This window comes from Diachasmimorpha longicaudata, chromosome 4 (assembly GCF_034640455.1).
Source record: "Diachasmimorpha longicaudata isolate KC_UGA_2023 chromosome 4, iyDiaLong2, whole genome shotgun sequence".
Classification (NCBI taxonomy): domain Eukaryota; kingdom Metazoa; phylum Arthropoda; class Insecta; order Hymenoptera; family Braconidae; genus Diachasmimorpha; species Diachasmimorpha longicaudata.
In genome coordinates, this window is record NC_087228.1 from 3915926 (window position 1) to 3941979 (window position 26054).

Consider the following 26054-nt stretch of genomic DNA (forward strand, 5'->3'; position numbering starts at 1 on the left):
GTGTTCCTAAAAGCATCCATTGTGAATCGAGTCACCTCTCTCATCATATTTATAACCAACGACTTTCACATTCGTTCTTTTACGGTGTGATCGCCCTTCATCAGTCTATGAAAGCACAAGCACATAAATTAAATTAAATTAACCACAGAAGTCATCGACTAACTTCATGTGTAAGACTTTCTCCTAATTGGTCAATGTGTTTGAGGCGGGAAATCAGAATAGGGCGCGCGAAGCGTGCATTCAATCTCGTATCAATTAAAATAGAACAATATTTAAAAAACGTCGTGAACTTTGACCCGTATTGGAATGAATTTACACGGGTTCTTCAGTAGTTGAGAGTTTGTTTAAGTGAAAAAGGTTTTCTGACTCAGCCTTCTCGGTGTAAGAGGAATAATCAGGGATTTTCTACTGGTTACGCAAACTTTTAACTTCATAAGAATATAATTTACGGAAAATTTGGAAAAAATTCTGTATTTTCATGTAAAAATTTCCGAACCAATTACTGAATATTTTAGAACTTTGTAGGAATGAAAAAGTATAATAATTTTACAACAAAAGAAAACAAAAATTACTTCCCATTCTCGCACGATAACTTTTGCCAGACAATTTATAATAGTCTGTATATATTGCACATCACATTCTTATTCTACAAGTATGCAAAGGACCTTATTATCTCCTACGCACTAGTCTCCAACATTCTTCACAAAAAAAAAATCCGGAAATAAAGTCCTTCACTCAAATCCATTGAAAACCTCGAACGTTACTTCGAGCGACCTAAACTCCGATGTTTGTGAGAATTATCTTAACCAGAGGAAAGGTGAGACCCAAAGTGAATGACAACATAGCATTCCCGAAGACGTTACGCACTTTTATTGCGTCTAGGGTTTAACCAATTTTTTTTACGTGCCGAAATCTTCTCTGACGACTGGAAAATTGCGTCACAGGGACTCCATGCATTAAGGACTTATCGGTCCTCGGTAAACAAACAAAAAGCTATGCCGGCAAGGGCAACAAGAACCATCCAAAGTCCCTGCATTTGCGTACATACGCCTAATTATGTACAAAGGCGGATTACGTAGTTGCCGGGTTCATTTGCGCAAAGGTGAAAGAAAAATGTGAGGAAAAAAAAATTGTTACCCTGAGATGGAACTAAAAGCCTGCGGGTATCAACGGTTTAGTTCGTAGCACATGGTCACAGACAATGGGACAGACAATTTTACCTGCGAAATATTGTAAAATATGGCGCCATTGAGTATATAACGTCTTTTCCCCACTTTTATGATTCGATTAACATCAATTGATTTTTAAAACAATAAAAATTGTGCAACGAATGTAATTTCACCTCGAAATTGAGGTTTTTCTTGCTACCAGGGGGTGGCTTTGCTGACTTGGATCGTCACGTACCTCTTCCAGCTCGACCGTGGTTGCATGGTGTGTGGTAATCTTCCATTTCATCATCGTTAAATTTATTTATTGATTTCTTGTTGTCTTGTTAAATGTCTCGACAAGTTTGTCAATTCAGGTTATATTTATGTTCAGGTAAGTTTAAGTTTTTATGCTCACATGGACATGAACATTGACCTCATTATCCCGTATCTCTCGTAATGAATCATTTTTACGAATTGTTATTAATGAATACATCATAATTTAATTTTATTATAATTTTATCATCATAATTATAGGTGAGGATCCTATACTTTATATCCCTAGGTTCGAAGAATACTATTCCGTTCTGGCGGACGCAGAAAGGTATTTCTACTTGAAGAAAAAAATCGTAAATTTGGCTTTGCGTACGAAAAAATATGCATTATAATACAAGTGCGTAAAAGTGTTTCTAAAAATATTATTGGATTGTTGCATTTAATTCTCCGTCTGATAAAACCATCGATGTCAACCCTTTCTGTTAATAAAATTGATATGTTTTCACCCCCGAACAGATAAGGCAGGTAATGTAGCTATTCCTATATCGGTAGAATCTTCCCCTCGTTGACTAATGATGGCCATCTGACGATGCTAGCATCATTCAGTCGGTTTCCCATGGGTTATTCACTGGTCACGTGTATCGTATCATCTATCCTTCTCTTGCACCCCTTTGCACATGAGCCAGAGATGTTCTCGCCTCTCCCCCTCAACCCCTGACATCACTAGCTGTGCACGCACGCGGGGGTGTTTCACAGTGGGCGTGGACGATTATGCGTACAAGACCCTTTCGCTCGGCACCCCAAAATTTGTTTATCGCTGCAATCGTCGACTGTGTGATTGTCCCACTCGACTCTGACGAACAAAACACTTGTCATATTACAACGAACGAGTGAATGCCCAACAGAACGAATTTGTGATTGTCGAGATGGAGAGGGGATGAGGAGTGGAGTGGTGAGGATTTGAGGTGTGAATAAATCGAGGAGGTGATAATAAATCGCACCTTCGATGATGGAATTCACACTGGGGGGTTTCAGCTGCGAGTAGCAAGTGCCCATTGGAAATTGATCGACATTCGGCGAGAGGGTGATTACATTGACCGGCATTCGGGAGATGGTCTCCGTGTGAATTCTTCTATTCAGGGAACATGTGGTGCCGATACCGTGAATCACGCGGACCAGATTACAGTCTCTCCTCCCTTTTTAGATCGTCAATTGTTGAAATTTTCTGAGAATTATTTTGTTTTTTTGGAAAATTTCGATTTTTTTTTAAAAATCGGTGGCTTTCACCAATTCAATATTTTTGCATGAATCCACTGAAATATTTTTTCCCATTAATATGTTTAAGTGCTGCTAAAGAAATTTGTCTGAATTGTTTCTGGAAAATTCTGCACACTTTCCGGAAATTTCTAGAATTTTCAGAACTTGGTATTGAAAATGCAGAATTTGCTGGAAAAATCGAACGCAACAATTTTCATATTTCAGTATGCAGTAATAATAAAAAAATATTAGATTGTAAATTTAAAAAAATTAATAAATTCTCGTCTTCATGTCTCTCAAAATTGTTATAGTTTAGAGCTTTTTAATCCTTAGATCACATTCAGTGTCACTGTCTTGAAAATTAATAACCAATTGTCAATAGAATTTCACTTTTTTTCACAGCATAAATTTTGTTAGTCAGAAATCGAACTTGAGCTCATCAAAAATATGTGAATGGCAGCCCCAGAGGCTCGTATGTAAATATTTGTTTCTGTTGAGCACGCTCAAGAGGGTGATAGACGTTCTCTCAAAATCTCTGGGGTGCAAACGCAAAGGCGAGGGGTTGAAAAATAATTCGCGTGAAAGAGGTGCACTTCATCCCGGCTCTCCCCTTGATTTTCAAGTCTCTTAGACTCGAGGGAGGGCCCCTTAGATTCTTCTTCAGGAACAAAACACCTTCGTGTACCAAACTGGCCCGCATGTCACCTCCAGGACCCCCACCGTTGTGGGAAAATATGCCAAAGTAACAAGTAGCTTATCCCGCATATTTTCACTTGTGAAAAAATGAACACATTTTGAAATAATTTTTTTTACCGCGTTTAATGGTTCTGCTGGCAGGGACAAATCACTCGACACCTGAAGGTGTCACTATGAATTATGAATGTGTGCCACTTAGGATTCACTTAGGTACAGGGGAGCTGACAAAGTAGCTGTCGTGTTATTTGAAATATTGCCGACATGTTTGTGATTAAGTATGTATGAAAACTTCTGCTGAAAATATTGACTCAATTTTTGGTACTAAATTATCCGATACTTTCACTGATTTTTAATGAAAATTCATTTTATTTCACTCAGGAATATTTGGCGCCGTTTGATTTACATTTTTAACGAAATAATTCATTTTAAAATTAGTTTATTACAAATAAATAATAACGATATTTTGTTCAATTAGTTGTGACTTTTGGGAAAATTGTGAATATAAATAGATTAATTAAGGTTCCAAAAAAATCAATTATTTAATTTAATTTTCTCTACTAGTAAACTGTCTATTTTTTTCAGTGTCTAAAACTGGTTGTTCTAACCAATCAATATCGAAATTTAAATTCAAACTCGCCAAATTTGAATTTAAAATCTACGTGAATTATTTCCGAGAAATATATTTTCTTGCTGTACCTTAGCAAAATAACCTGCACACCAATGAATTCTCCAACACTCTCTAATTCATTCCCCACAATAAAATGGATCTTATCTCATCATCTCCATGAATTCTTCCCCAGAAATCAAACGCTTAATCTCCTCATCAGCAAAGCATTGAGGGCCCCCTGAGATGAAGAAAACCGATGACATTTCCAGTTGGTTTTGTACTCGAATAGAAATACAAATGAATGAGTCCCAGTCTGTGAATGGGGCAGTTTTTTTCAGCATTCAATGTTTTATCAAAAAAGTAGATCTGTTGGCTGAATGCCTCTGGAGTGCTTTGTACGCCCTCTGCGTAGAACCGGGCGCGCTGGCCCTCAGTTGAACAATATTGGAAGATCCCAAAGGCAAAAGGGTATGAGCGACTGAGAGAGTCTGGTAGAGTGAGGGATCTGGAGCCTTGAGAGGGAGTAAAATGTTAAGGCGGTTAATACAGGTAGAGGTTCGTACTCTCCTTCATACCTTCACGCACCACTAATTTCTTCCTCATTATCCTCGCCGGGTCATTCAAGGACAAAGCGTCGGTGTTCAGTGTTCACCGCGAGAGAGCTATTGTACCCTATCCCCCTATTCCCGGCTCTACCTGTTCTTGCACCCCCACTTTCACTCCATCAATCCCTTGTTTTCTTGTGTACCGGAAAAAAAAACCACGGAATCTCGATGAACCACTCAACTGACGGGAGCTTGTTTGTATACATACGATTGTTTGTTGTGCTTTGAGAATTTCAAGTTTGGAATTTTATGTTTAATGAAAATTATTGGGAATTTGCAGAGAAAACATATTTTTGCCAAATAATCATTCGATTGAGGGAAAAATCTATTTCTTAAATATTATTTTTTTTTATTGTTATACTTACAAGAGCTTTGATCAAGATTTAATTAATGATTATTAATTCCTTGATAAATTCATGCTTTGATAGAACCGCTTTGCAACTCAGTTAAATTTTCCTTCCGAATGATTTGTTTTTTCTCACCAACGTTTTTTAACAATGAATTAATTATTCTATTAGCCCGGATTTTCATATTTTGATGCTGATCAGTTCATATTCTGAATTTTCGTTCCATTTCTCTCAATATCAATTGAAATGTCATTAAAAAAAAATCTTTTCAAAGGCTTTCAACCTATTTTCTCAGCCCTTGAAAACGATTAACCCGAGATTTAGTTGTCCAAGTGGCTCTTGTCATCTCCCAGAAACCTCATGCAAAGTCACGTGTGGCCCTATGGGCTTTTTTACTTGAACGTACGCGTGCTATCCCAGAGTTTACTCTCCTTCTCAATGTTACACAAAAAAATAGTAGGCGATCAATTCCGGGGTTACGCGCCCTCCAGTACACACTGCCACTTCTTCAGGGCGATTCACCATTGTCTGATTCGATTAACGTGACTGTCATTCCATTGAGTATTTGCGGGAGCCGACGGGGATTAGAATTTCAATTATTTGCACAATGAGATGGCTGGGGGTGAAAAAAACGTATTTCGAGCGGAGAGAGTTGAGGTTGATTGGACAGTCATCACGTGGCGGTGTTTACTTGAGACTTTGTGATTTGAAGTTCTGTTTTATCCAGATACATTAGCAGCGGTCGATAGGCCAGTGGTCGAACGGTAAAACCAAGCACATTTACCGGTGTTCAATAAATAGATTATAAAATTAATTGTTGAAACGTGCATTCGAATGAAAGAACATTTTTATTTACATTATCAATCATCAAATTTGTCAATGAAATAGGCCCAGAAAAATTCTAAAAAACCCATAAATGTTTATGAATAATAAATAGCAATGACTAATGAGAAATTATGGATAAATAACAATGTACGTCAGTACCAACCTTTGACAAATATGTTTTCTATTGATCAGTTGACATCAGTCGATAAATAATTCTGAGGGAATTGACAGAGTGAATCATGAAAAATTCAAATGCTAATACAGCGGATGAATATTTTAATGAAGATAAAAAATGACATTTAATTTATGAGACAGAATTAAAATTGATGACGCGAAAGAGGAGAGATATTATTTCTGAGACGACTATAATCACGTGTTGTTCTCGATAACCATTTCTCAGGAGCATAAATTCTGCCCACAACCAATTGATCCATTTCTCATGGCAACTTGTCGCGTTATTCGCATGAATTGTGCGTAGAAACGGGTTTATCGAGGGTACGTGCATGAAGAACAGACCTTGCTTCCAAACGGATGATCAATTATTGAATTTTTCAGGGTACACCGGAACCTCCTGTCGATGCCCCTTCGGGTTATCTCGGCTGGCTCCTCTTAACCCACTGTCATTTTCCATTCAAAGTACACTATAAATCGGGTGGGTATTGATGATCGGTTTTACGGGGTGGAGTCGATGGAACTAGGGGGCTCATTAATTATGGAATAATTGATTGAATTCTGTGACTTATCGATTCGCCCGTGGACTTTCGTTGGCTGACAATATTTTGCAGATCATCGAATACAACAAAATGCCCATTTTTTTGCAACATGAAAAGAAAATTTACAAGGTACTCGAAATTATGTTGAAAAGGAAAACGTGAAAATTTTTTGTTGAAAGGTCAATATTATGACAATTGAGAAGTTGTAATTTATAAAAATAGGTTCAGAATAACGTTCTGAGAAAAGATCAGGTGAAAAAGTGCCAACCAAGGACGTTCAGTGCCCTTTTGTACAACAGAATCGCCCAAAAAACTTGCGTATACCTAACGGGGATGAATAATTAATGACTTATTTGTATCTCGAGATGGATTCCGAATGTCTCGGATTGATGCTCCATTTGCCCTGACACTTCCTGGCCTTCATTCCAGATATTCTAAAAAAGCCATCAGTTTCGAGCGCTCTCTGCCATGACCTCGAGCTTTTGTCATGAAATTCTATTTTTATTCGTGAGAAGGCGCAAATAATTATAAGCCCGTCACGGATATTGAATTTTGGAGATGTTTTGAAAATTATATAACAACATCACAGCATTTTCAAATATTGAATTCAATCCAATTTAATTTCATCCCATTTAAAGTTGTAAATCTTTAACTGAAATTTTCATAAAAGTACAATTTCTTGATGATTTTTTTTCTCTTCTCTTTTTTGGTGCATTCGGTAATTTTTTCCTCTCACAAAATTATTAAATTCAAGCAAAAATTTTAAATTCAAAAATTTTTTTTAAAAAACATGGAAATTTCATAGAAATTAATTCTCACTGATAATTCAATTTTTTCCATAGAAAATATGAAAAATTCTTTCTTTATACCATACACGGTAGCTCCGGTGATCTTGAGAATTATCTCCAGACATGATCAGCATTCGGGCTCTCAGGCGTCTCCGTTGAAAGAAAACACTTTTTGCTCAAAAACCCTTTTTTTGTTCAATAATTTGATGTTTCAAGACACCTCATTTTGTTTAGCTGCATGCGATATCGCTAAGGAGCATTAAAAAGAGGTGCAAAAGTGGCAAAAAATTTGTTCACTCAAGGACTTGAGCGACGCCGTCGATTTACATGGCGCCGAGGCGTCGAGGAGGAACTGTGGGTGACTGTCAGATGTCCCTTTATTCACACTGCCAGGTTAAGCTATTTTTCATATTTTTTTCAGATCCTTCAACATTTTGAATGATGAGTTAATTACATGTGATGTACATATAAATAAAGAATTGACGGATCTTTAAGTATTTGTGTTTTTTATACAACCTCGTGTGATAAATGTCGACACATTGATCACAAATTTGTCAAACGATGTTTCCTTATTTTTTTTTATTCATCAATTGCCACTGAATATTTATCGATGATCTATTACAGGACAAATTCCGTTTGCGAGGCCTGGATTATCAGTCAATCAAACGTCTTCTCACGTCGAATTGGAATGTATCAACACATGAGAATATTAAATTCACTCGGGTGATTTTTTTTTCTAATTAAGCTCCCTGTAAGCAAGAGATTTTCACGAGGAGGTGTATTAGAACGGATTATAAGGCAAGGTTTCAAGAGCAACAATTTGACGGTTACTCAATGTCATGTACATGTTAACGCATGTAGAGTGACTAGTCGCGAGACTGCTATGACGAAAGTACCAAATACTATCATAGTTATGTTGACATTTTTCAGAGGTTTACATACCTGTGTCAATTATTCAAATTGATCGTAGCTATGCTTTGGCTGGCCTTGAAATTCTCGGTAACCCCAGGAAAATAAATTAATTATTATTTTCATCTTTTTATAGTGAGTCTTTTGTCGGGCACTCAACACTGAGAAAAAGTTTTACTAAATTTTGTTTTTAATTAAAAGATATAAGTGTCACAATTTCACATGCCTAAAATGTCACTTTACACGTAGTGCGTCGAGAATGTTTCTTTTTCTTTCGGAGAATTCATTAACAAAAATGCTGAATAAGGAGAAATATTCATTAGAAACTATGGAGCTCAGGTTTTTCTCAAATTTTAGATATGATATGACGCTAAGCAATTGCTATAAAAAATTGATAATTTTTACTGAATATTTCTCTGTCTGCGAATGAGTTTTGTGTCTCATTTCAAATTAGCATTTAAAATACTCACCCAAATCCAATTGCACAAACGTTGTTTACGATTTTGGCTGGACAAAAATCGTTCGCCAGAAAAAAAAATCACATTATGCATATGGCTAACGAGTTTCTTTGTCACAGGATTGCGCAAGCGATGGAACACTCGTTCACCCTCGAAAACTCGTACAATACCTGATCCACCCGCTTTAGTCTGCCCACCTCGTGCGTTTTTCACTTTATTAACCAACTTGTGCAACACGGTTAGAGTTCGCTGGATGAAAAAAATTCGAGGAGACAAACAAATCGAATCCGAGGAGTCCGGGACAATGGAAATATTGAGGAGGACGATGAAATAAAAAATTATGCAAAAATTCAATCATTTTGACTGACAGTTCACGGATTACCGGACAGAACTAACAAGCGGATTATGAGCGGGAGTCAGATTGTAAGAGCAAAATAGAATTTTAACGCTTGCATTCGATAACACTGGGAGGAGTGGATTGGGACGCCTGAAGGTGAATATTGAGTGGAAAAATTCAAGATTAATAGCTTGGAGAATGCACTTGCAATGGCGTGTTGGTATTTTTCAATGGATAATGGATAGTCCTTGTTGGGAGGCTGGAATGATAGATCACTCCGGTACAATTGATGCCTCTGGGATTCCAATACGAGTATTCGAAATATGAACTGTTGTCATTATACTCTTTCCTTGATTATTCAACAGAAAAATTATTTAAAAATATTTTCCAATAGAAAAATATGCATAACAAACCCTCTGGGATTACTGAATTTTTTTTTGGAATTCCATAAGACAAATAATAACAATAACCCAAAAAACTAATAAATCATAATGACGTATAGGTCTTTATGTGGGATAACTATACATTAGAACGTCTTGCAGACCATCTTTACATGATTTTTTCATGTAGGTTCATTAAATTCGTTCTATTTTTTCCCGACGTCCAGGAAAATTGAGATATTTCCCCATAAATTAAGAAAGCAAAGTCTTGAAAAAGGAGCAAAAACCATGATTGCACTATAACGATCCGAATACTTTACATTTTTTTTATGTAAAAGGGTCAACGAACATCTCAAAAAAAAATCAGCCGCGATGCCCACCGGCTCTGTGTACATTCAGTCATCCAACCAAGGCCCCGAATACCAGATTAATGACCGTTTTATTTATGGAAATTCTCAATCTGCGTTCGCCACTGATCTCTTTCCCTCAAATTGCCCCTCATTAATCCCCAACGATTCGATGATCGTGCAATCCCTGTCACGTTTGTCAGCTTTATGATCATTTAGTTACTCCCGACTACCTCATTTCCCCATCATATTTCAGGTGATATAATAAAAATGTAGGTGAAAGAAAAAAAATATATTAAAAACAATTTATATCGATGAATTTATTCATAATTCGTTTCACCCCAGGAATGGCGGTAGCACAGCTCTATACATTCTACAACAGTAAATATTACTTACACTTCACTGTCTCATCAATTTATTAATTAAACAATAAACTATCTCGAGTATGAGCATTCGTTATTCTCAACTACGAAAAAAAAAAATTAATTCACATAATTGAGATTATTGAATGAATCAATGCAATTTACAATGAATAATGAGTGAAATTTTATTCCGTCTATTCGAAAACATGTCATCCATGCATAAATTAATTTTCCCTTCATTCATAAAATCGTCAACGTTGAGCATATATTCATAACAATTGGCAATTTATTATTTCCATTCTCATTTGAAATTTCGATCGAGTCATTTTCATCACATCATCAACTTTGTTTATTTAAAATTACCCATAAATATATAAAAAAATTGCACACAAGTTCTCCTATTGTCTCCGTGAAAAATGGCTGTTTGCCAATGCCAAAATGACTGCACCTCATATGATTAGATTAGAAAATAATCGAGCACCTCGTATTATTCGCAAACACACATATCGAGACACTCTTGATAAACAAACGGCTAAACAATCCAAGAGGAAATATCCCAATGATTGAGGTAATATGAAGACAATGGACTAAAATGTATCGTAAAATACCGCTATTATTCATAAGATTATTACTAGAGATTAATCAAATGTCTCTCGTTTATTGAGATACCTCCTGGAACGTTGAACCCATGCAATGAGTCGGCGTCTTCAATGTCCTTAAAGAACTAACCAGTGATCCATCATAAAATCAAATTACTACATATTATTATTTGACGTTTAACACACGTGGGATGTTACCGGAAACGCTGCCGTGACGAGTTTGCCATTTATGGTCGTAGAAGCGGAGCCATTGGAAACTCAAGCAACTTTGATCCTCATTTTCGGGTGAATTAAAATCGTCACAGAAGCGTTTCTAAGACCTGGAAAAATGTTCAATCGGAGAAAAATTCCAGAAAAATAGATATAATCGAACATTGCTCTAGGTGCATTATCTCAGGGTAATAATTTTATTTAAAATTACAAGATGAGGCAGTTGGGTTGGCAAGAGGGAAGAAATTAATAAAATCAGTCGTTCGCCGACGTGTCGAAGGCAATTCTGTAGCAAAGTGATTAAGAAAGGTGATTCCAATAGTGGAAACTCCCAAATTTTTTGAGAGATGTGTTGAGAACGCTTGCGTTCACATCAGACAATTCAATGAAGAAAGGATTCACCAGAATTCTTTCCGGATTTCACAATGAGAGTCCTTATACGGATTTCCAAATTATTATGCGCTTCTCCCCACTCTACTACTCCACTATAAATTTTTACTCAAGTATCGATAGTTGATATAAATCACGACGTCAAAGAATCTTCAGATTTTTAATCGCAACTCTTCAGAAAATTCACGACAAAGCTCTCATGCTTAACTCCAATCACATCTTCCTTCACCAATTCGCTACTAAGTTCTTTCTAATCTTCTCTAGTTTCCAAAGCCCCTTCACAATGCGAGGAACTTCATCAGTGCATCGTAGATGAGTCTAGGATTGATGGTTCCGTCAGCAGTGTACCTGACACCCCTCAGAGATCCATCATCATGACTGACAACCCCATACTCCCCAACGATGAAGCCATCCGGTGTTCGTTCCTCAACTCTGTATTTCCTGTAGTTTCTCCCCTCGACAACGTAACCGACTTTATGACCATCTACATCAGTCGGTGTATTCGATGCCTCTGTAACTACACCATGAACATTACCATTGCTACCAACACTGACAGCTTCATCAACTTCATAGTTCTGCTCTACCGGCTCCACAGGTCGTCCATCAGAACCGTAGATTTTCGCTGGTTCGCTGTAAACTTTAGCGGGTTCTCCATAAACCTTGGCAGGTTCTCCATAAATCCTAGCTGGTTCCGAGTAAACCTTGGCTGGTTCAGAATAAATTTTCTCCGGTTCCCCATAAATTTTTGCTGGTTCTGAATAAACCTTCGCTGGTTCAGAATAAATCTTCGATGGTTCACTGTAAACCTTCGAGGGCTCCGAGTAGACTTTTGCAGGTTCTCCGTAAGTCTTCTCCGGTTCGCCATAAACCTTGGAGGGTTCCGAGTAGACCCTCGAAGGTTTTCCATAGATCTTCGAGGGTTGAGGATAGACTTTGGGGGGTTGATTGTACAGAGACGTATCGTAGTGTCTGCCAGCTTTTCGTCCCTGCGGCGGATGCTCACCCCCTTCATTAGGTTCCTCATGATTCTCCAGAGGTTCAGAGTTGTCTTCGGGAAGCTCGTAGCTCTGTTCCACAGGCTCTGAAGAACTCCCAACGGGCACTGAATCCAGTTCGACTTTTAGAGATTTTGATGGGGGCGTTGAATGAGGAATTGTCGGTCCAACACCGGGAGTAACTGACGATCTCGCCTGCCAACTTGTTCTTGGCAATCCTTCGTCCGCCGAGAAACCACTGCGATTCGACTCTGAAACAATATTACTCAGTTCTTCAGTGACCAATCTTGCCAGTGGAGTTGTGGCCGTTGAACTGGTCGTTGTTGTGCTGATGGTAGTTGTGGGCATTGTAAAAGGCCTCGACGATATTCCCAGAGTTGAGGTAGGTTTCGTTGTTCTAACGGTTGAAAAAGTTCCCTGGGATACTGGCACCTCCGCAGGGGGTCTCGTCACCATGCTGAGCTGATCGTTGTCGTAGTGCTCGACCCTCACCTTGTACGGTGTTGCCTCAACCGTTGATGTCACACTCACCCCAATGACCTTTCTATTAACAGTCTTACCGTTACCCAAACCCCTGGTACCATTGACCCTCACAATCTGATGATGATGATGATGATGATGACTGTGATGATGATTACCTCCTGTTGCTGGTGTTGGTGCTTTCAACTTCAATCCAATCTCCTCAGTCGTACCAATATCGTCGACAATCGGTGTAAAACTCTGTCTATTGTGCTCCAATGATTTGTGACTTATTGGATACAGTCTGGCGCCAATCTCTCGGTGACTGGGTCGTGTTATCGTTGGCCTTGGACTCGATGGTGCCCGGGATATCCGGTATATTGAGGCCTCACTCTGTCGTGACTCGGCAGCAATACTGTCCTGTACCTGGTAACCACGTCGGAAGCCACGTCTACGGGGTGTTGGTGCCATTGCACCGTTTATGAAGACTGATAGGAATTCAGTGCCAGCTACGATGTCATTACGCTTGACTGGAGCTGCGGTTGTATGCTCCCACACTAGTGCTGCGTCCAACAGTACCTGGAAATCAATGGTGATGGTTAGATTGTGCTCGATAAATGTGGAGAGGAGATCGAATCAAATATATTGAGATATTTTTTTGAATGAGAGAGTAATCAATACGTTGGGAATGGAAATTAGAAAAGTGAAATTCTAATATTGATTGTTTCATTTGTTGTCTGTTTATTATGGAACACCATGAAGTGAGATGCTGGATGGAAAGTGTCAGGGCCAATAAGAATGGAATATTTCTCGTATGTTTTTTGTTAATTAGATCTACTAGATCTACATCAGTTAATTAACATAATTTCTAAATTATTTTCTAGCGAGATGTCCTTTCCTTTTAGGACACTTCGAATAAAAAGCTATTCCGGAACAATTTCAAAAGCATTAAATTGTGTGTCAACAAATTAAATTATTGCGTTTATCTCGTTCTGGTGTGGGCAGCTCCTAATTCCAACAGTTTATACTCATATCTCTCTCAAAATCATGCCCAGTCATAAATTGTTATGTGGTCGGTGAATATCGCAGCCTAGTCTTCAATAAAATTAAACTTTATTACCGATGTAAAAAAGAAAAATGTAAAGACCGAGTTATGAGTGAATTATGATATTCACAATATTTCTTCAATATTTTTTTTTCCACTTGTCCTTGGAGTGAGGCAAGTTCAACAGCAATGTTCCTTGTTATTACAGATGAATAAAAAAAATCACAATCTACCCGTGTGTTCACAAGCCGTTGGGCCGTCGACAGCATACCGCGTAAATCATTTGAGTTACTTGGGTGGGGAAATGAGGATAAAAAAATATCTCAAGCAGAGAGACTCCGAGTACTGTTTCCACGGTTCCAAATGCAACATGAAGATTGGTTTTTCGAAGATGTAACGAGTCTCGGTATGAATTTAATTGAAGCTGTCAGTGACCGCTGCCATCGTGATATACGATTGTACTGAACGAGAATGAGGGGATCTTTGTGGGAAGGATAAGCATGGATAATTCAGAATGGAAATAGACACATAAACTTGTGTGACATTGTGTAAAATATGTTGATGTCTTTTATTGGATGAGAATGAAGTCGTTGAGTGCATTTTAGTACTTGAGTCGTTAAATTCGAGGAATGGAATTCCTCGCCGATCTTAAACTCATACGAATGCCATTTGACCCAGATTAGATAGATAAATTTATCTGCGCAGTAGTTTAAATTTCCCTGAGATAAATTACCAGTAAATATCTGGGAAATTTTTGTTTGGTCATATTACCGATGACTTCGTAAAAAGGCGAAGATGAGTGTTGTTTCGTGTCAAAAAAAAAAAAGCTTCCATCCCGTGTAATCGGTGACAGGGTGAAGCCATTTTCAATCTCTCGATACGTCAATAAACACGGGAATATCATTAGGCTGGAAGTTAAGCCAGAATTTACGTGAAATATCGTGACAAAAGTCGTGACACCTTCGGGCATAATGGCTGATCAGTGAAAATAAATGAGGTGGATAGAAATTACAGTGTAAAAAGTGGTGAATTTTGCGTAGGCGTTTTCTCGGTGAATTCACGCCTCCCAGTGTTTGTTTCCACTGGATTTTGCGACCGGTTGAACTAGAATGGTTTCCTGTTGAAAGGGGAACAACGCGTTACGCCGGCCACTGTGGGGTCACGCTCTGTCGGCTTCACTTCATACCGCCAATATTCGATACGGGATATTGCTGGATAAATCTTTATCAGTTTAATATGGAATTCACCTGTGAAATGAATCATGAATGTTGGTGTCAACGCCGATTTTTTTTCAAAGCCCTACTTATTCAGATTTTCTTGTCATCACTCACATTTTTTAGTCACCAGTGAATATTTTTAATCGGTTGAGTAATAATGTTCGAGGCAGCGTCTTTGATTTCATAAAAATGCGATTTCTGAAAGTCGCTTTTAAGAAAATCGGAATGCAAGACATGAAATTTTGGAGAGAGCTCACTGGTAGAATGATTCATTTATTCCAAACGAGATTCGTTAACTATTAACGCGGGGGAGAGTTGAATATTAACAAATGGATATTCGTTGATGATTGCCGAATGGCGAAAGTCAAGTCAAACAAGGCTTATTAAATAGACACTCATTAATTATTGACAAATGAACGTTTGGAGGAACCAAATACACCCTGACCTATAACCAAAATCGATAATAACTAATCTGTTCTAAGCGTCGGATGGGTCGAACTTCACATTACCTGAGTAAATACTTTAATTTCCCTTGAAATTATGTCCACCTGGAAAATATGCACTTTTGACTATTGACGAGTTTTTGATGAATATCTCGGAATTTAGGGAATATAGGAAACTTTTTATTATAACCTTTTATAATAAATGTTATAAAAAAAAATGTGGGATCTATCTTAGATTGGGAGATATCGGCCAAAAACTTGACTCAGAAATAAGTCAACTTATCTCGTTTTATCACTTCGTTACTGGATTATTTAAAAAAAAAAAATTCATACGCATTTTGTCGAGAAAATGTGGACGTTGTCATCACATTTTTCGCCTCATAAGGTCCTCATAAATTTTATCAGATGAAAATTCAGATAAAAAAACCTAAGAAATTGCATTTCGTGCTTGATTTTCTCAGTCGAAGGTTAATCTTTATCGTTTCAGGAACACATAGTTGAGAGATGTATATAAAAATGTGCATATGTGAGTAACACACCATTGGATTCCGAGGAATTCAAAGAAAGAGACCAATCAAGGTCACCTGTCTGCTGGGGCGTTGTCGGGCACTCTGAGAAAACCACATACTTGACTTTTACATTGTGTACAGACATGGCTTACTCATACGTGCCTGCTCCCCGTGTTCTGCTTGGTATCGGACTAATTACATTGACTTGATCTCAACACGGTATGCGATACACCGTATGAAGAACCAATATGGCTGACCCTGGCTGACGAGTTAAGATTACCAAGAAGTCTCTCAATTATAGAAAGGATTCCTTTGATATCGTTCTGTTGATTGAAATAATACCGATTTGGTAATCGACTGGATGATTTTGGAGAATTTAAAATGGGAGAACGAGGGGGTAAATTGAGTCGGTTATTAGTTGACTGCCTGGGGAAGAATAAAGGCGGATAAAAATGTCCTCAACATCGATCTGCACTTGAAGTTCCTCAAAGATTGGTAAAAAATTATCATCGAACTTTAGTATTTTTCAACTTATGGAACGGAGGTAGAAACTCCTTAATTATAGTTCAGGTCACTGAGTTCACCGGAGATCAAATTCTTCATCTCGGTAGTACTTGAAAATTGCGAGGCCCTGACACAATGGAATGTGATACCGGGGGGTAAAAGGGGCCTTTTTCGTCATAAATAATGAAGAGAATCGAGCACAATTGCGTCATAAAACATAAAACGATGTGCAAATCGTGTCCGGTATATTACATATGTGACTTTGAAGTATTGTGTCCTTGCCACCGGTTCCACGTTCTGTCTACGGTGTGAAATCAGTGAGTAAACGTTGTAGAATATTCAAGAAATCATCCCTTGAGAGAATTATTAATTCAATTAATTAACCAACCCATCGCTAGTAGCATAGGGATATTGCGACTTGTTTTTATGCATTCATTTATTTATTTGTTTATTTATTCATGGCAAAACACCCGCAGCCAATTACGAGAGGTACATGCTATACCTGGCATGGAAATAAATGCATTACAGTTCCTACATTTGCAATAAATGCAAAACATATGGTAATTTTTACTGCATTTGTTTTTCCTGAGCGCATCTCCAGACAATTTTCCCATCCTGATCTGTCATCATTATAAAATTATTGATATTTTTCTCGCGCAGTAATTGTATCATTTAAACATTGAAGGTCAACTTTGACACTTCATCATGCGCCATAAAATTATATTTCAATTATAGTAAAATAATATCTGGCTTTCATAAATTTCTGATGATTCATCCAGAGGCAATTGACATCGACTAAGCTAATCTATAAAAAAGAACAAAGTAATTATTTCCAACAGAAATGTTACGAAATACGCATTATGAGATTTTTTTTTCTAATAGATTTTTATGCACGGAACTTGAGATCCGGCCCCTGTCCGGGTAATTAGCTGGCATGTTAATTAAATAGCCGGTGTTAAGGTCTCGGTCAAGGAAATCAGGCTCACGAGAGAGTAGCAGGAGAGCGCTATCGCCATTGGCATCGACCCGACCTTGCCCAATTCCAACCGGCTTATTAGCTCGCCTGCTTTCCACCGGTGTTTTCATTGCCCCTGACCGATCATCGCTCATATTGTCATGTGTGGCTCTGCCTCTTGTTCTATCCACTTCTTATCGTGTTTTTGTTGAGGATTAAAAGATAAATGGGAACAAGAGGTGGAGCTCCTGAAGAATCTCTGGCTTCAGATACCAGGAAAATATCTGTAGGCCGAAATAAAATTATTGCCGATTTTTAAAGTGTGAAAAACAAATTTTAGCCATCAGTGAATAGGTTTTCTTGCGAGAAAAACGATTTTATAGAATTTAATTTCGATTTTCTTCAAATCCGTCGGATTTGAGGCAAAAAATAAACAAGTTTGTTGCGTCAAATCCGAAGCTTTTGATTGGAAGAAATACGAATCGAAGCCCAAAGGTAGAACTTCTCAGGAATCTCTGGTTCTGAGTGTAAGAACGCAAATTTTATAGATAAAAAAAACTGTTGATAATGTTCAGAAACCCATCACTAATGTAATAATAATAATTTATTTTTCAAATACATAATTGGATTTCAACATTAGGGCCACATTTTTTTTCAAATTTGAATTTATAATCCATCCCGGAGGTGAGAATTATAATCGCATTTGTCAAGAAATACTCGGTAGGCCATGTGATGTAAATGATTTTGCCCTTTTCTGATCATGTTTTAATTAGGGAGAAAAAATGTTGAACGGGTATGAGGAGGATTTACAGACAAAAAAAGAAATTCCTCAAATTTGTTATGTTATTTTTCCTTCTCTTGTTGGGACGAGTTGATGTAATTTAAATTTAAAATTGAAATCGAATCGATGGCAAATATCGCAAGAGGAAACGGCTATCACCAATGGCGGCAAATGAAAGCAGCTCTTGACGTAATTATTGCAACTTGCCGCAATTAAGGAAATTCGAAAAAACGTAATGGCTGTGCTAGATAAGACAAACACCGAACTTCATAATTTGTGAGCACTCTATAGGCCCGGCCGACAGCCGAAAGTGCTCGTGTTGAGACACATAAATTCTCGGTCTTTCCGCAAGCAAACGACTCAACATAGAGATTATTTCAATAAATAAATATTGACAATTAGCAACATCATGAGACGTTTAAAAAAATTGATTTTATCTGAAATTTCATTTAAAATTTCCGACTATAACATTTTCTAGGATACAATTTTATTTCTCTATCACCTGTGGGTTGTAATTTCAGTTACATATCACACACTATCGAAGACAATAATCATGTCGCAGACAAACAAACAACAAAGTCGTCTTCAGCCCACTGAGAACGATAAATCACTTGGGAAAAAGCCCCGATACTCCCAGTAGAGACAGGACAATTTCTAATGAGCTACAATTTCCTATCACTTAATCTCAAGTGAGAAATGACACTAGAGATAGTCACGTATAAAAGCCATAAAAGCTGAGCGACGACATCAACGTTCACCAAACAGACGATGACAATACCGCTATCAGGCCCCCGCCCACTTACACTGGTCATACCAAAACAGTATGTAACACGTTGTAGAACGCGTCCAGGACACGCACTCGGTGCATTTTTCCGTGCGACGCGTGTCCTCCACGAGAGGATTGGGTAATCCTCCGCTGGTTACGGCACAATTTGAGGATAAAAATAAACGCCAGTACAACCACTCCGGGCCTTTACAATGTGAGCAGAGAGGTAACTCCCCGCTATTGAAAAATTCCGGGTAACATTACCGATTAAAGCGGCAGGGATTAATGTACCGATTTTTTTAGACAAATTAATCGTTAAAAATGTTACACATTTTTTTGCTTAAAAATTTGAATATTTCACACGCGTTGCTTTCATCCAACGGAAAAAATATATTCGAGTTACTACACGCAGTCCATGATCGACTATCAATCATAAGGGACTTCCTCGCTGCGTGGGTGTCTCGTCGTTCCCTTAGTAATTATTTCCCAGCGGTTTTTACCCCGATGCATCGAAAACGAATCGCCCGTTATTTCCATATAAACATTTGTCAGGTTTCACTTTCAATCGTGTCGTGCCCTCTGGCCGTCTCCTGCATTCCAATGTGCGCCTTCTTTTAAATAAAAAAAAGTAACCAAAAGAAGGAGAAATACGAAATTAACGCGGAAAGGGAGTCTCCCCAGTGCCCCGTGGACCCACGCGATTTCATCACGAGATTACGTGTTCATATTTTTTTTCCTGGCGCCAACTGTGATGCTGAATTTTTATGTTAATTGACTTTTTCCACCGGCTTATTTCGATTTAGTTAAAAAAATTAATTAACATTTTCCAACCATTGTTTCCATAGTTTAAAAAGCAAAGGGAAGATAAACTTGATATTTTCCCATCATGAAATTTTCTATGAAAAACGTCTTGTAAAAATCACAGAATTCTCATTCTCATTTTCCCACACGTGTTGATTTGATCGAGTAAAAATTAAATTGATTAGCTTTCTAACGATTGCCATCATTCAAAAAGTTGTTAAAGGTTACATCTAAAAATGGAATAAGTACGTTTATTTCGTTCTGCACTTTGAGCCAATGATAATTAGCGCAGTTGCCAGTGAAGTGGAATGAAATAAATGAATGTATAAAAATTGCAAAAGGGAGGGAGGAGGCAATTAACACAAAGTTCATCACGCGTTGTTGAATACGAGAGTTGAGCTGCACTCGCATGCGATAATGCCGAATAAATAATTGAGCCATTGGGGGAGATTAATTGGTACAAGTGCACGAGTTATATTTACAATTAGCTGCATAATTACTTTCGTGGGTGATATAAGAATATTTCCTTATCTTAATACCGCACTTGGATATAATTTCCGCGCCTTTTCTACGAAAAAAAAATCCTCGAAATCAAAGGATGAAATTATTGTTATTGATGTTATTTATTGATCTCGAGAATGGATTTTTAATTTCACTTTCAATCTTGAAAATCTGATTTTATCTCGTAATCGCACCTCCTGGTCTTAAAATCGTCGGTTGTGACGGAGGTAAATGTTTTTTTTGTTCACAATACCCCAAGAAGTACCTCCACTTGCACCTGACTCCTTCCTTCCCCCTCCACATCTCTCCCAGTGGCACTAAAAAATTATGTAAAAATGATACATACGGAGGAAATTATTTATAGAGGAAGCCAAGTTTCAGTAGAAAATGGAAATTCAAACAATTTCACATTAAAATCCACATTGAAAATATGAAAACGACGTCTTTGACGGTAACTTTATTGTGACGATTTAATCAGAGTATTAAGACCAGTGGCCGCTGAGTATTGGATTCAAACTGCCTCTTAACATGGGCTTTCATACGTCAAGGACAATCGGCACTTCAAATCACGGTGAGAGGTAGCTAATTGCGGAGGGCGTAATTGATCAATGTATTTGTCGAGGTAATTATCTAATCCATTGGACAAGCGCTTCGTCAGCGGTTTTGATGATATGGGCACTGTCCTGATATGTTTGTTGAGTTATGTTTTTGGTTTAAAAAACTGTGTAAAAAAATCTTTTTTTAATAATACGGAAATTATTCCAATCGTACGAAATAAATTTTTTTCTACTCATAAAAAAATAATAATGTGATGTTTCGTCTCTATTAAATAATTTTTTTTTATTATTAATGAAACGTTTGGAATTTTGTTCTCATCAAATGCATTTCCCGGAACAAAATGTCCGTTTTTCCACCTCCAATGAAATTGATTCTCCATAGAAATCGGTGCCGATCTCTGTGAGTGCGCACGCGTGGCTGATACCGATCGAAATACGCCCAGGAATTACATATTCTAAGCGTGCGCACTGTGGGGCCGTTACGTCGTCGGCCTTGTGCAATTACGCCGAGGAAATAAAATAAAAGAGATCGGTTGTTGGTGTGAGTAATCGGGTATTTGTTACCCCCGCGCTCGGCGCTTTCGACGATGTCGATGCATAATGAGGGTGAAATAATGACTAGGTTGGGGGTATATCTGACGCGTCGTCTGATCTTATTATCAGGCTGGTAATTGTCCTGCGAGATATCGATACGCAGCTGTCTCAATCGTGTTCTCAGGTGTCTGGTTTTCAGACTGACAAGATTGAAATTCCCCCCTCGACATTGGCAATGACATTTCTATGGCAATTCAAGATACACGGAGAGGAATATTCAGTAAAAATGACATATCTTTTCTTGACGTATCTTGTCTGACAGTTTAGGAAGAATTATCTAATCACTAGGGACAATTGAACATAAAAAAATAGATATTATTTATGATTTGTATTAAATAGTAATAAAATGGGTATCTTTCATGATCCCCTATCGTTATTGACCTTTTTCAAAGATTGGTCAATACGTGGGAAGGTTGCGTGTCCCAATATACTATTTCCGGTGGAATATCCGTGCATTAAGGAAGGCATTACTGATCCATGAATATTTGCCAATTGATGAATTTTTGAAGTTTGAATAAACCTTTTTTCACCGATGGGATTTGGTTTGTGCTACTACCGGTGTCAGTCCAGGTTCGAGGGTGGAAGGATAAAGGATAACGAACTGATTGAGTTACCGTGTCTAAAGGGCGGCTTAAATCGTGACCAAAGAGTGATAAAACTATCCCAAATTTGGCAATGGCGGGTCATCGCAGTGATAATTCCTCAGAATTTTTCCATAAGGAAACGTTCTTAGTCTTGAAATATCTGGGCTTCTGGAAGCCGGAAGAGATGTCTAAGTGGAAATCCATTCTCTACAACATCTACTCAACTCTAATATTAACTCTCTTCATGACATTTGGTCTGTTTCAATTCTTGGGCATTCTCCTTTTGAATCGTCCGAATCAGAAAGTTTTTATCCAAAATATATTCATAACTCTCACGACAATATGTGTATGTTTCAAAAGTATCAACTGGATTCACTATCGTCCGAAGGTTGTCACAATTTTGGAAATGCTGAAGCAACATCCGTTTAAATGCCAGACATCGAAGGAGTGCATGATCTACCAGCACTTCAGCAGTAAAATTCGGTAGTACATCATTTTTTAAAAGATCACAATTCACAAGACCAAAACGAATGTCTGATTCAAACGAAAAAATGTCCCAGTGAGGAACATTTATTGGCAGCTGAAAAAAAAATGAAAATATTTGCGACAATCAGACATTTGTTTATGCTGTGCATGTATCTAATCATGTTGATTCACTTCAGACGCATTTTGATTTTACCTCGTATATACGTCATGATAGTCCCATTGCATTATGTGGTTGATCAATTATTCACAACTCTACCGCAAAGAACATTGCCTCTCAGCGCTTGGTTACCGTATGATTATTCTACTCTATCAGGACAGTGGTTATCATCCATCTACCTTGGACTAGGTCTGTATGTAGGAGCTCAATTCGAGATTACATACGACATTCTCTTCTTCGAATTGATGATGCAAATAGTGGGTCAGGTGAAGATATTGAAGAACCGATTTCAGCTCATGATGGCGACACTAGTAAAAGCCAATGGCACCAGGGACTACTTTACAAAAAATCACTTCCTTCCGGAACACGTATTATTTCATAGTTGCGTTCAATATCACATCGCTATTGTCAGGTTAGACTTTACCTCTACTTCTTGTTATCGAATGGCATTACCGAATTTATGTGAGCGATTCTGTTCCAAATGGGAAGACGAAAACAGTCCAAATATACAAGCCTTGTTGACCTTTTCAAAGTTTTCTTTCATTTAGTTCCTGATGTTCAATCAAATATTTTCCGCCGAAGATTACGTTTAAAATATCTCCCAGAAGACTCGCTCTAGATTGCGCGATGTCAAAATATAAACAATTAAATGTTTTTTAAATTCAAAAAATGAGTTTCAATTGTTCCGATGAGGAACGGAAACACAAAAAGAAACATTTTTATCGCACTTTATTTTTCATTGGTACCCAGAAAACGTTCAACATCTTATTTCCGGTAAAGTCCGACGCAATCCAGCGGACAAACCAATTCGAAAACTCGGGATTTTCTTGCCCGTGAAATCATTCGGACGTAACACTTTAGACTTTTCTGTCTTCAGCTTTCGGATGCAACTCCTCATATATTTCTACGATATTAATACACGTCTGTTATGTTAGTCAGCATTCATGTCAGTTATACAATTTCAGATTGGCTAGAGATATAAATTCCATCTTTGCTCCCATTATGATGATACAGTACTTGGTAACTTCGCTGGCTCTGTCTTCGACGGTTTATCTCATGTCCGAGACGCTGATATTGTCGAGGGAGTTCCTCAAATTGGGAGGGTACTGGGTATTTATATTTCAGGAGATGTTACTACTCTGCTATGCTGCCCATCGTACGTATTTGGAGGTAATCGACCACTGCTATGTTACTACTGTAGGATCAATGTCGTGGGCAAGAAATAAATGCGAAAAAGTCTACTTAAAAAAAAACTATAATAATAAGAAAACATCAACTTGGTACAATAATGTTGATTAAAAGGTAAAAATATGCCGCGATTAAAATAAGTCTGTTCTCTCCAGAAACTCAAAACGAACTAACTTGTCCACTCTTCGAAATCTCACTTATTCTCATCTATAGTTCTCCCTCTTCACTACACTAGAACAAACCATCCATTGTTTATCTGTCCGCACACTGTCTCCACTGGACCTCACACAAAAGCCCCAAAAAGGCATGCATGCCATAAAACTATCACTCAATTATAATAAACACTTCACGCTAAATTATTACCACTAGGAAAAACTATAAAAGATACAAAATAAACATATAGGCTAAACTCTACATTCCACAATGAACTTTAACTGACAGAAAATCCTTGTCTTAATTTCTAAGAGTCTTTTGTTAATATTAAAAGTTATTGTCCCATTTATCAAAAAATCTTAAAACTCACACTATTGAGAGGTAACTGGTCAATTCATCGAGAATATTCATTGCCCAGACAATTCAGCATATAAACCCGCCAACATTCAAATATTTTGACACCAGGAAATTTCGTTATTGACTCAGTTTCTCAATCATTCAGTATTAGGGAACATTTTGGGAACTTTGTCACTTGGTAGGGGTTTGGTGGAATCAGTCTATTGTTTTGAGTACCGAGAACATTTGGGTATGTAGAATATTGGTAGAGAATTTCCAGTGGAGTGAATTGTTGATACGTTGAGTTGTTCATGTAGTGAATTATGAATATGTTGAGTTGTCTATGTGATGAGTTGTTACTTAAGAAAATGATATGATGAATTATTCTCTGTTTGTTTGTGATGGAACCGTCAGAATGAATTAATGATTCTGTTTGGGGACAAAGGAGCTATCGATGATTATTAATGCGTTCGACTTTTATAGTTTGATGGCATTGGGGATGTTTTATACAACTCTGATTGGATCGCACTTAGTGAAACAACCAAGCAATCAGTGATGCTCATGATGGTTAATACTAAGAAACCGTTTGTTTTCAACTGCGTTGGAATGTTAAAATTGGATATCGAGGCGTTCAAAAAAGTGAGTAATAAAAACACGAGAAAAAATCACTGAAACAATTTGATAGAATCGCCGACGAGTTTTAGTGAACGATAATGTTTTTTAGGCACTTATGCTGGCGTATTCTATCTACAATATTTTTTAAATAATGAAAACCAAAGCTCGTGTCACAGAACCTAATGTCGCGGTTTTTTATATGAAAAGCGCTGTAGTCTAAAATTCCGACGTTTTGTTGTCTAATTGTTGTTCGATATATTTTGTTCATGTCCTAGTGAATTTACCCGCATCGTCGGTGAGATGATTCTGTTGTAATCAACGAAATAATAGTTAAATTTATGATTGATTTTAGATAAATAAAGCCTTACATCAATGAAAAGATGATTTTTTTCAATTCCTCTCCAAAGCTGATAGTAGTAGATAAGACAATCGAATTTGACGTCATTGAGAGTTTTTATTTATCACTTGATATTGTCCAGTCCTTCGACAGCGGCGGGAAAAGTTTCTAGAACTTTAATTACCTTCAGGAATTGTCACTGTCATAGCGAATGTAAATTTCATTTCTCATTTCACGTCCAAAGGATTGATCAATTCTCCCACAACGAAATCGATCAAAATTTCACCGATGGAATATTAAAAAATTCGAAATCATATTTCATTGTTACGAAAGTGTGAGTATTCCCCAACAATGTGGTCACTCTTCGACATCCATAAAATTATTGAAACTGGGCCAGGAGAAGGTGTCCAACCTCCTTTACACAAATTTTTTGTTTCGAAAAATATCGAAATTATGGCGAGACATTCCCGCATGCTGATACAGTTAAGCAACTTGAATTTATATCTCAACGATTGTCTCATTGATCGGCGAAAAAATATCGTTCGAGTCATGCAAAAGTTCATTTTTAGCCGTCTGTCCATCAATCATTGTCAAATTTTTTCCCCCAAGTTTATCAATTTATCATTTTGATGCCGTTAAAATATCTCATGAATACAGAGATGGGAAATATTGACGAATGACCTCACCAATTCTTTGACGGCAATCTGACTTTATCATCCTCATGAAAGAGAGTAATCCGGAAACTGAGATGACTCGTAAATATATTGCATTAAATTGAGGAAAGAATATAAAAACAACAATGAAAGAAAATGCATAATAA

At 37.5% G+C, this 26054-nt stretch overlaps 2 protein-coding genes across 5 annotated transcripts in view; one reads left to right on the forward strand and one right to left on the reverse strand.

Moving 5' to 3' along the window:
* Nucleotides 1–10001: 10001 nt before the first annotated feature.
* The window catches only part of LOC135161164 (uncharacterized), a 32334-nt gene continuing 16281 nt past the window's right edge, over nt 10002–26054 (reverse strand). Inside the window, exons 1-2 of one of the 4 annotated variants that reach the window (XM_064118481.1) lie at nt 22785–22885; nt 10002–13284 (exon numbers count right to left, since the gene is read on the reverse strand). In XM_064118481.1, the coding sequence (XP_063974551.1) occupies nt 11530–13176 (1647 nt within the window). In that variant the 5' untranslated portion in view covers nt 13177–13284; nt 22785–22885 and the 3' untranslated portion in view covers nt 10002–11529. Of the gene's footprint in view, nt 13285–20421; nt 20546–20573; nt 20870–22784; nt 22886–26054 lie in introns of those variants that run through there. The other 3 variants (XM_064118479.1, XM_064118480.1, XM_064118478.1) reach the window with 3 other exon arrangements.
* Nucleotides 21788–25227, forward strand: LOC135161166 (odorant receptor 46a-like). Its single transcript, XM_064118482.1, has 5 exons — nt 21788–22445; nt 22625–23017; nt 23571–23775; nt 24766–24921; nt 25007–25227. The coding sequence occupies exons 1-5, from the start codon at nt 22054–22056 to the stop codon at nt 25043–25045; spliced, it is 1185 nt and encodes a 394-aa protein (XP_063974552.1). The 5' UTR covers nt 21788–22053; the 3' UTR covers nt 25046–25227.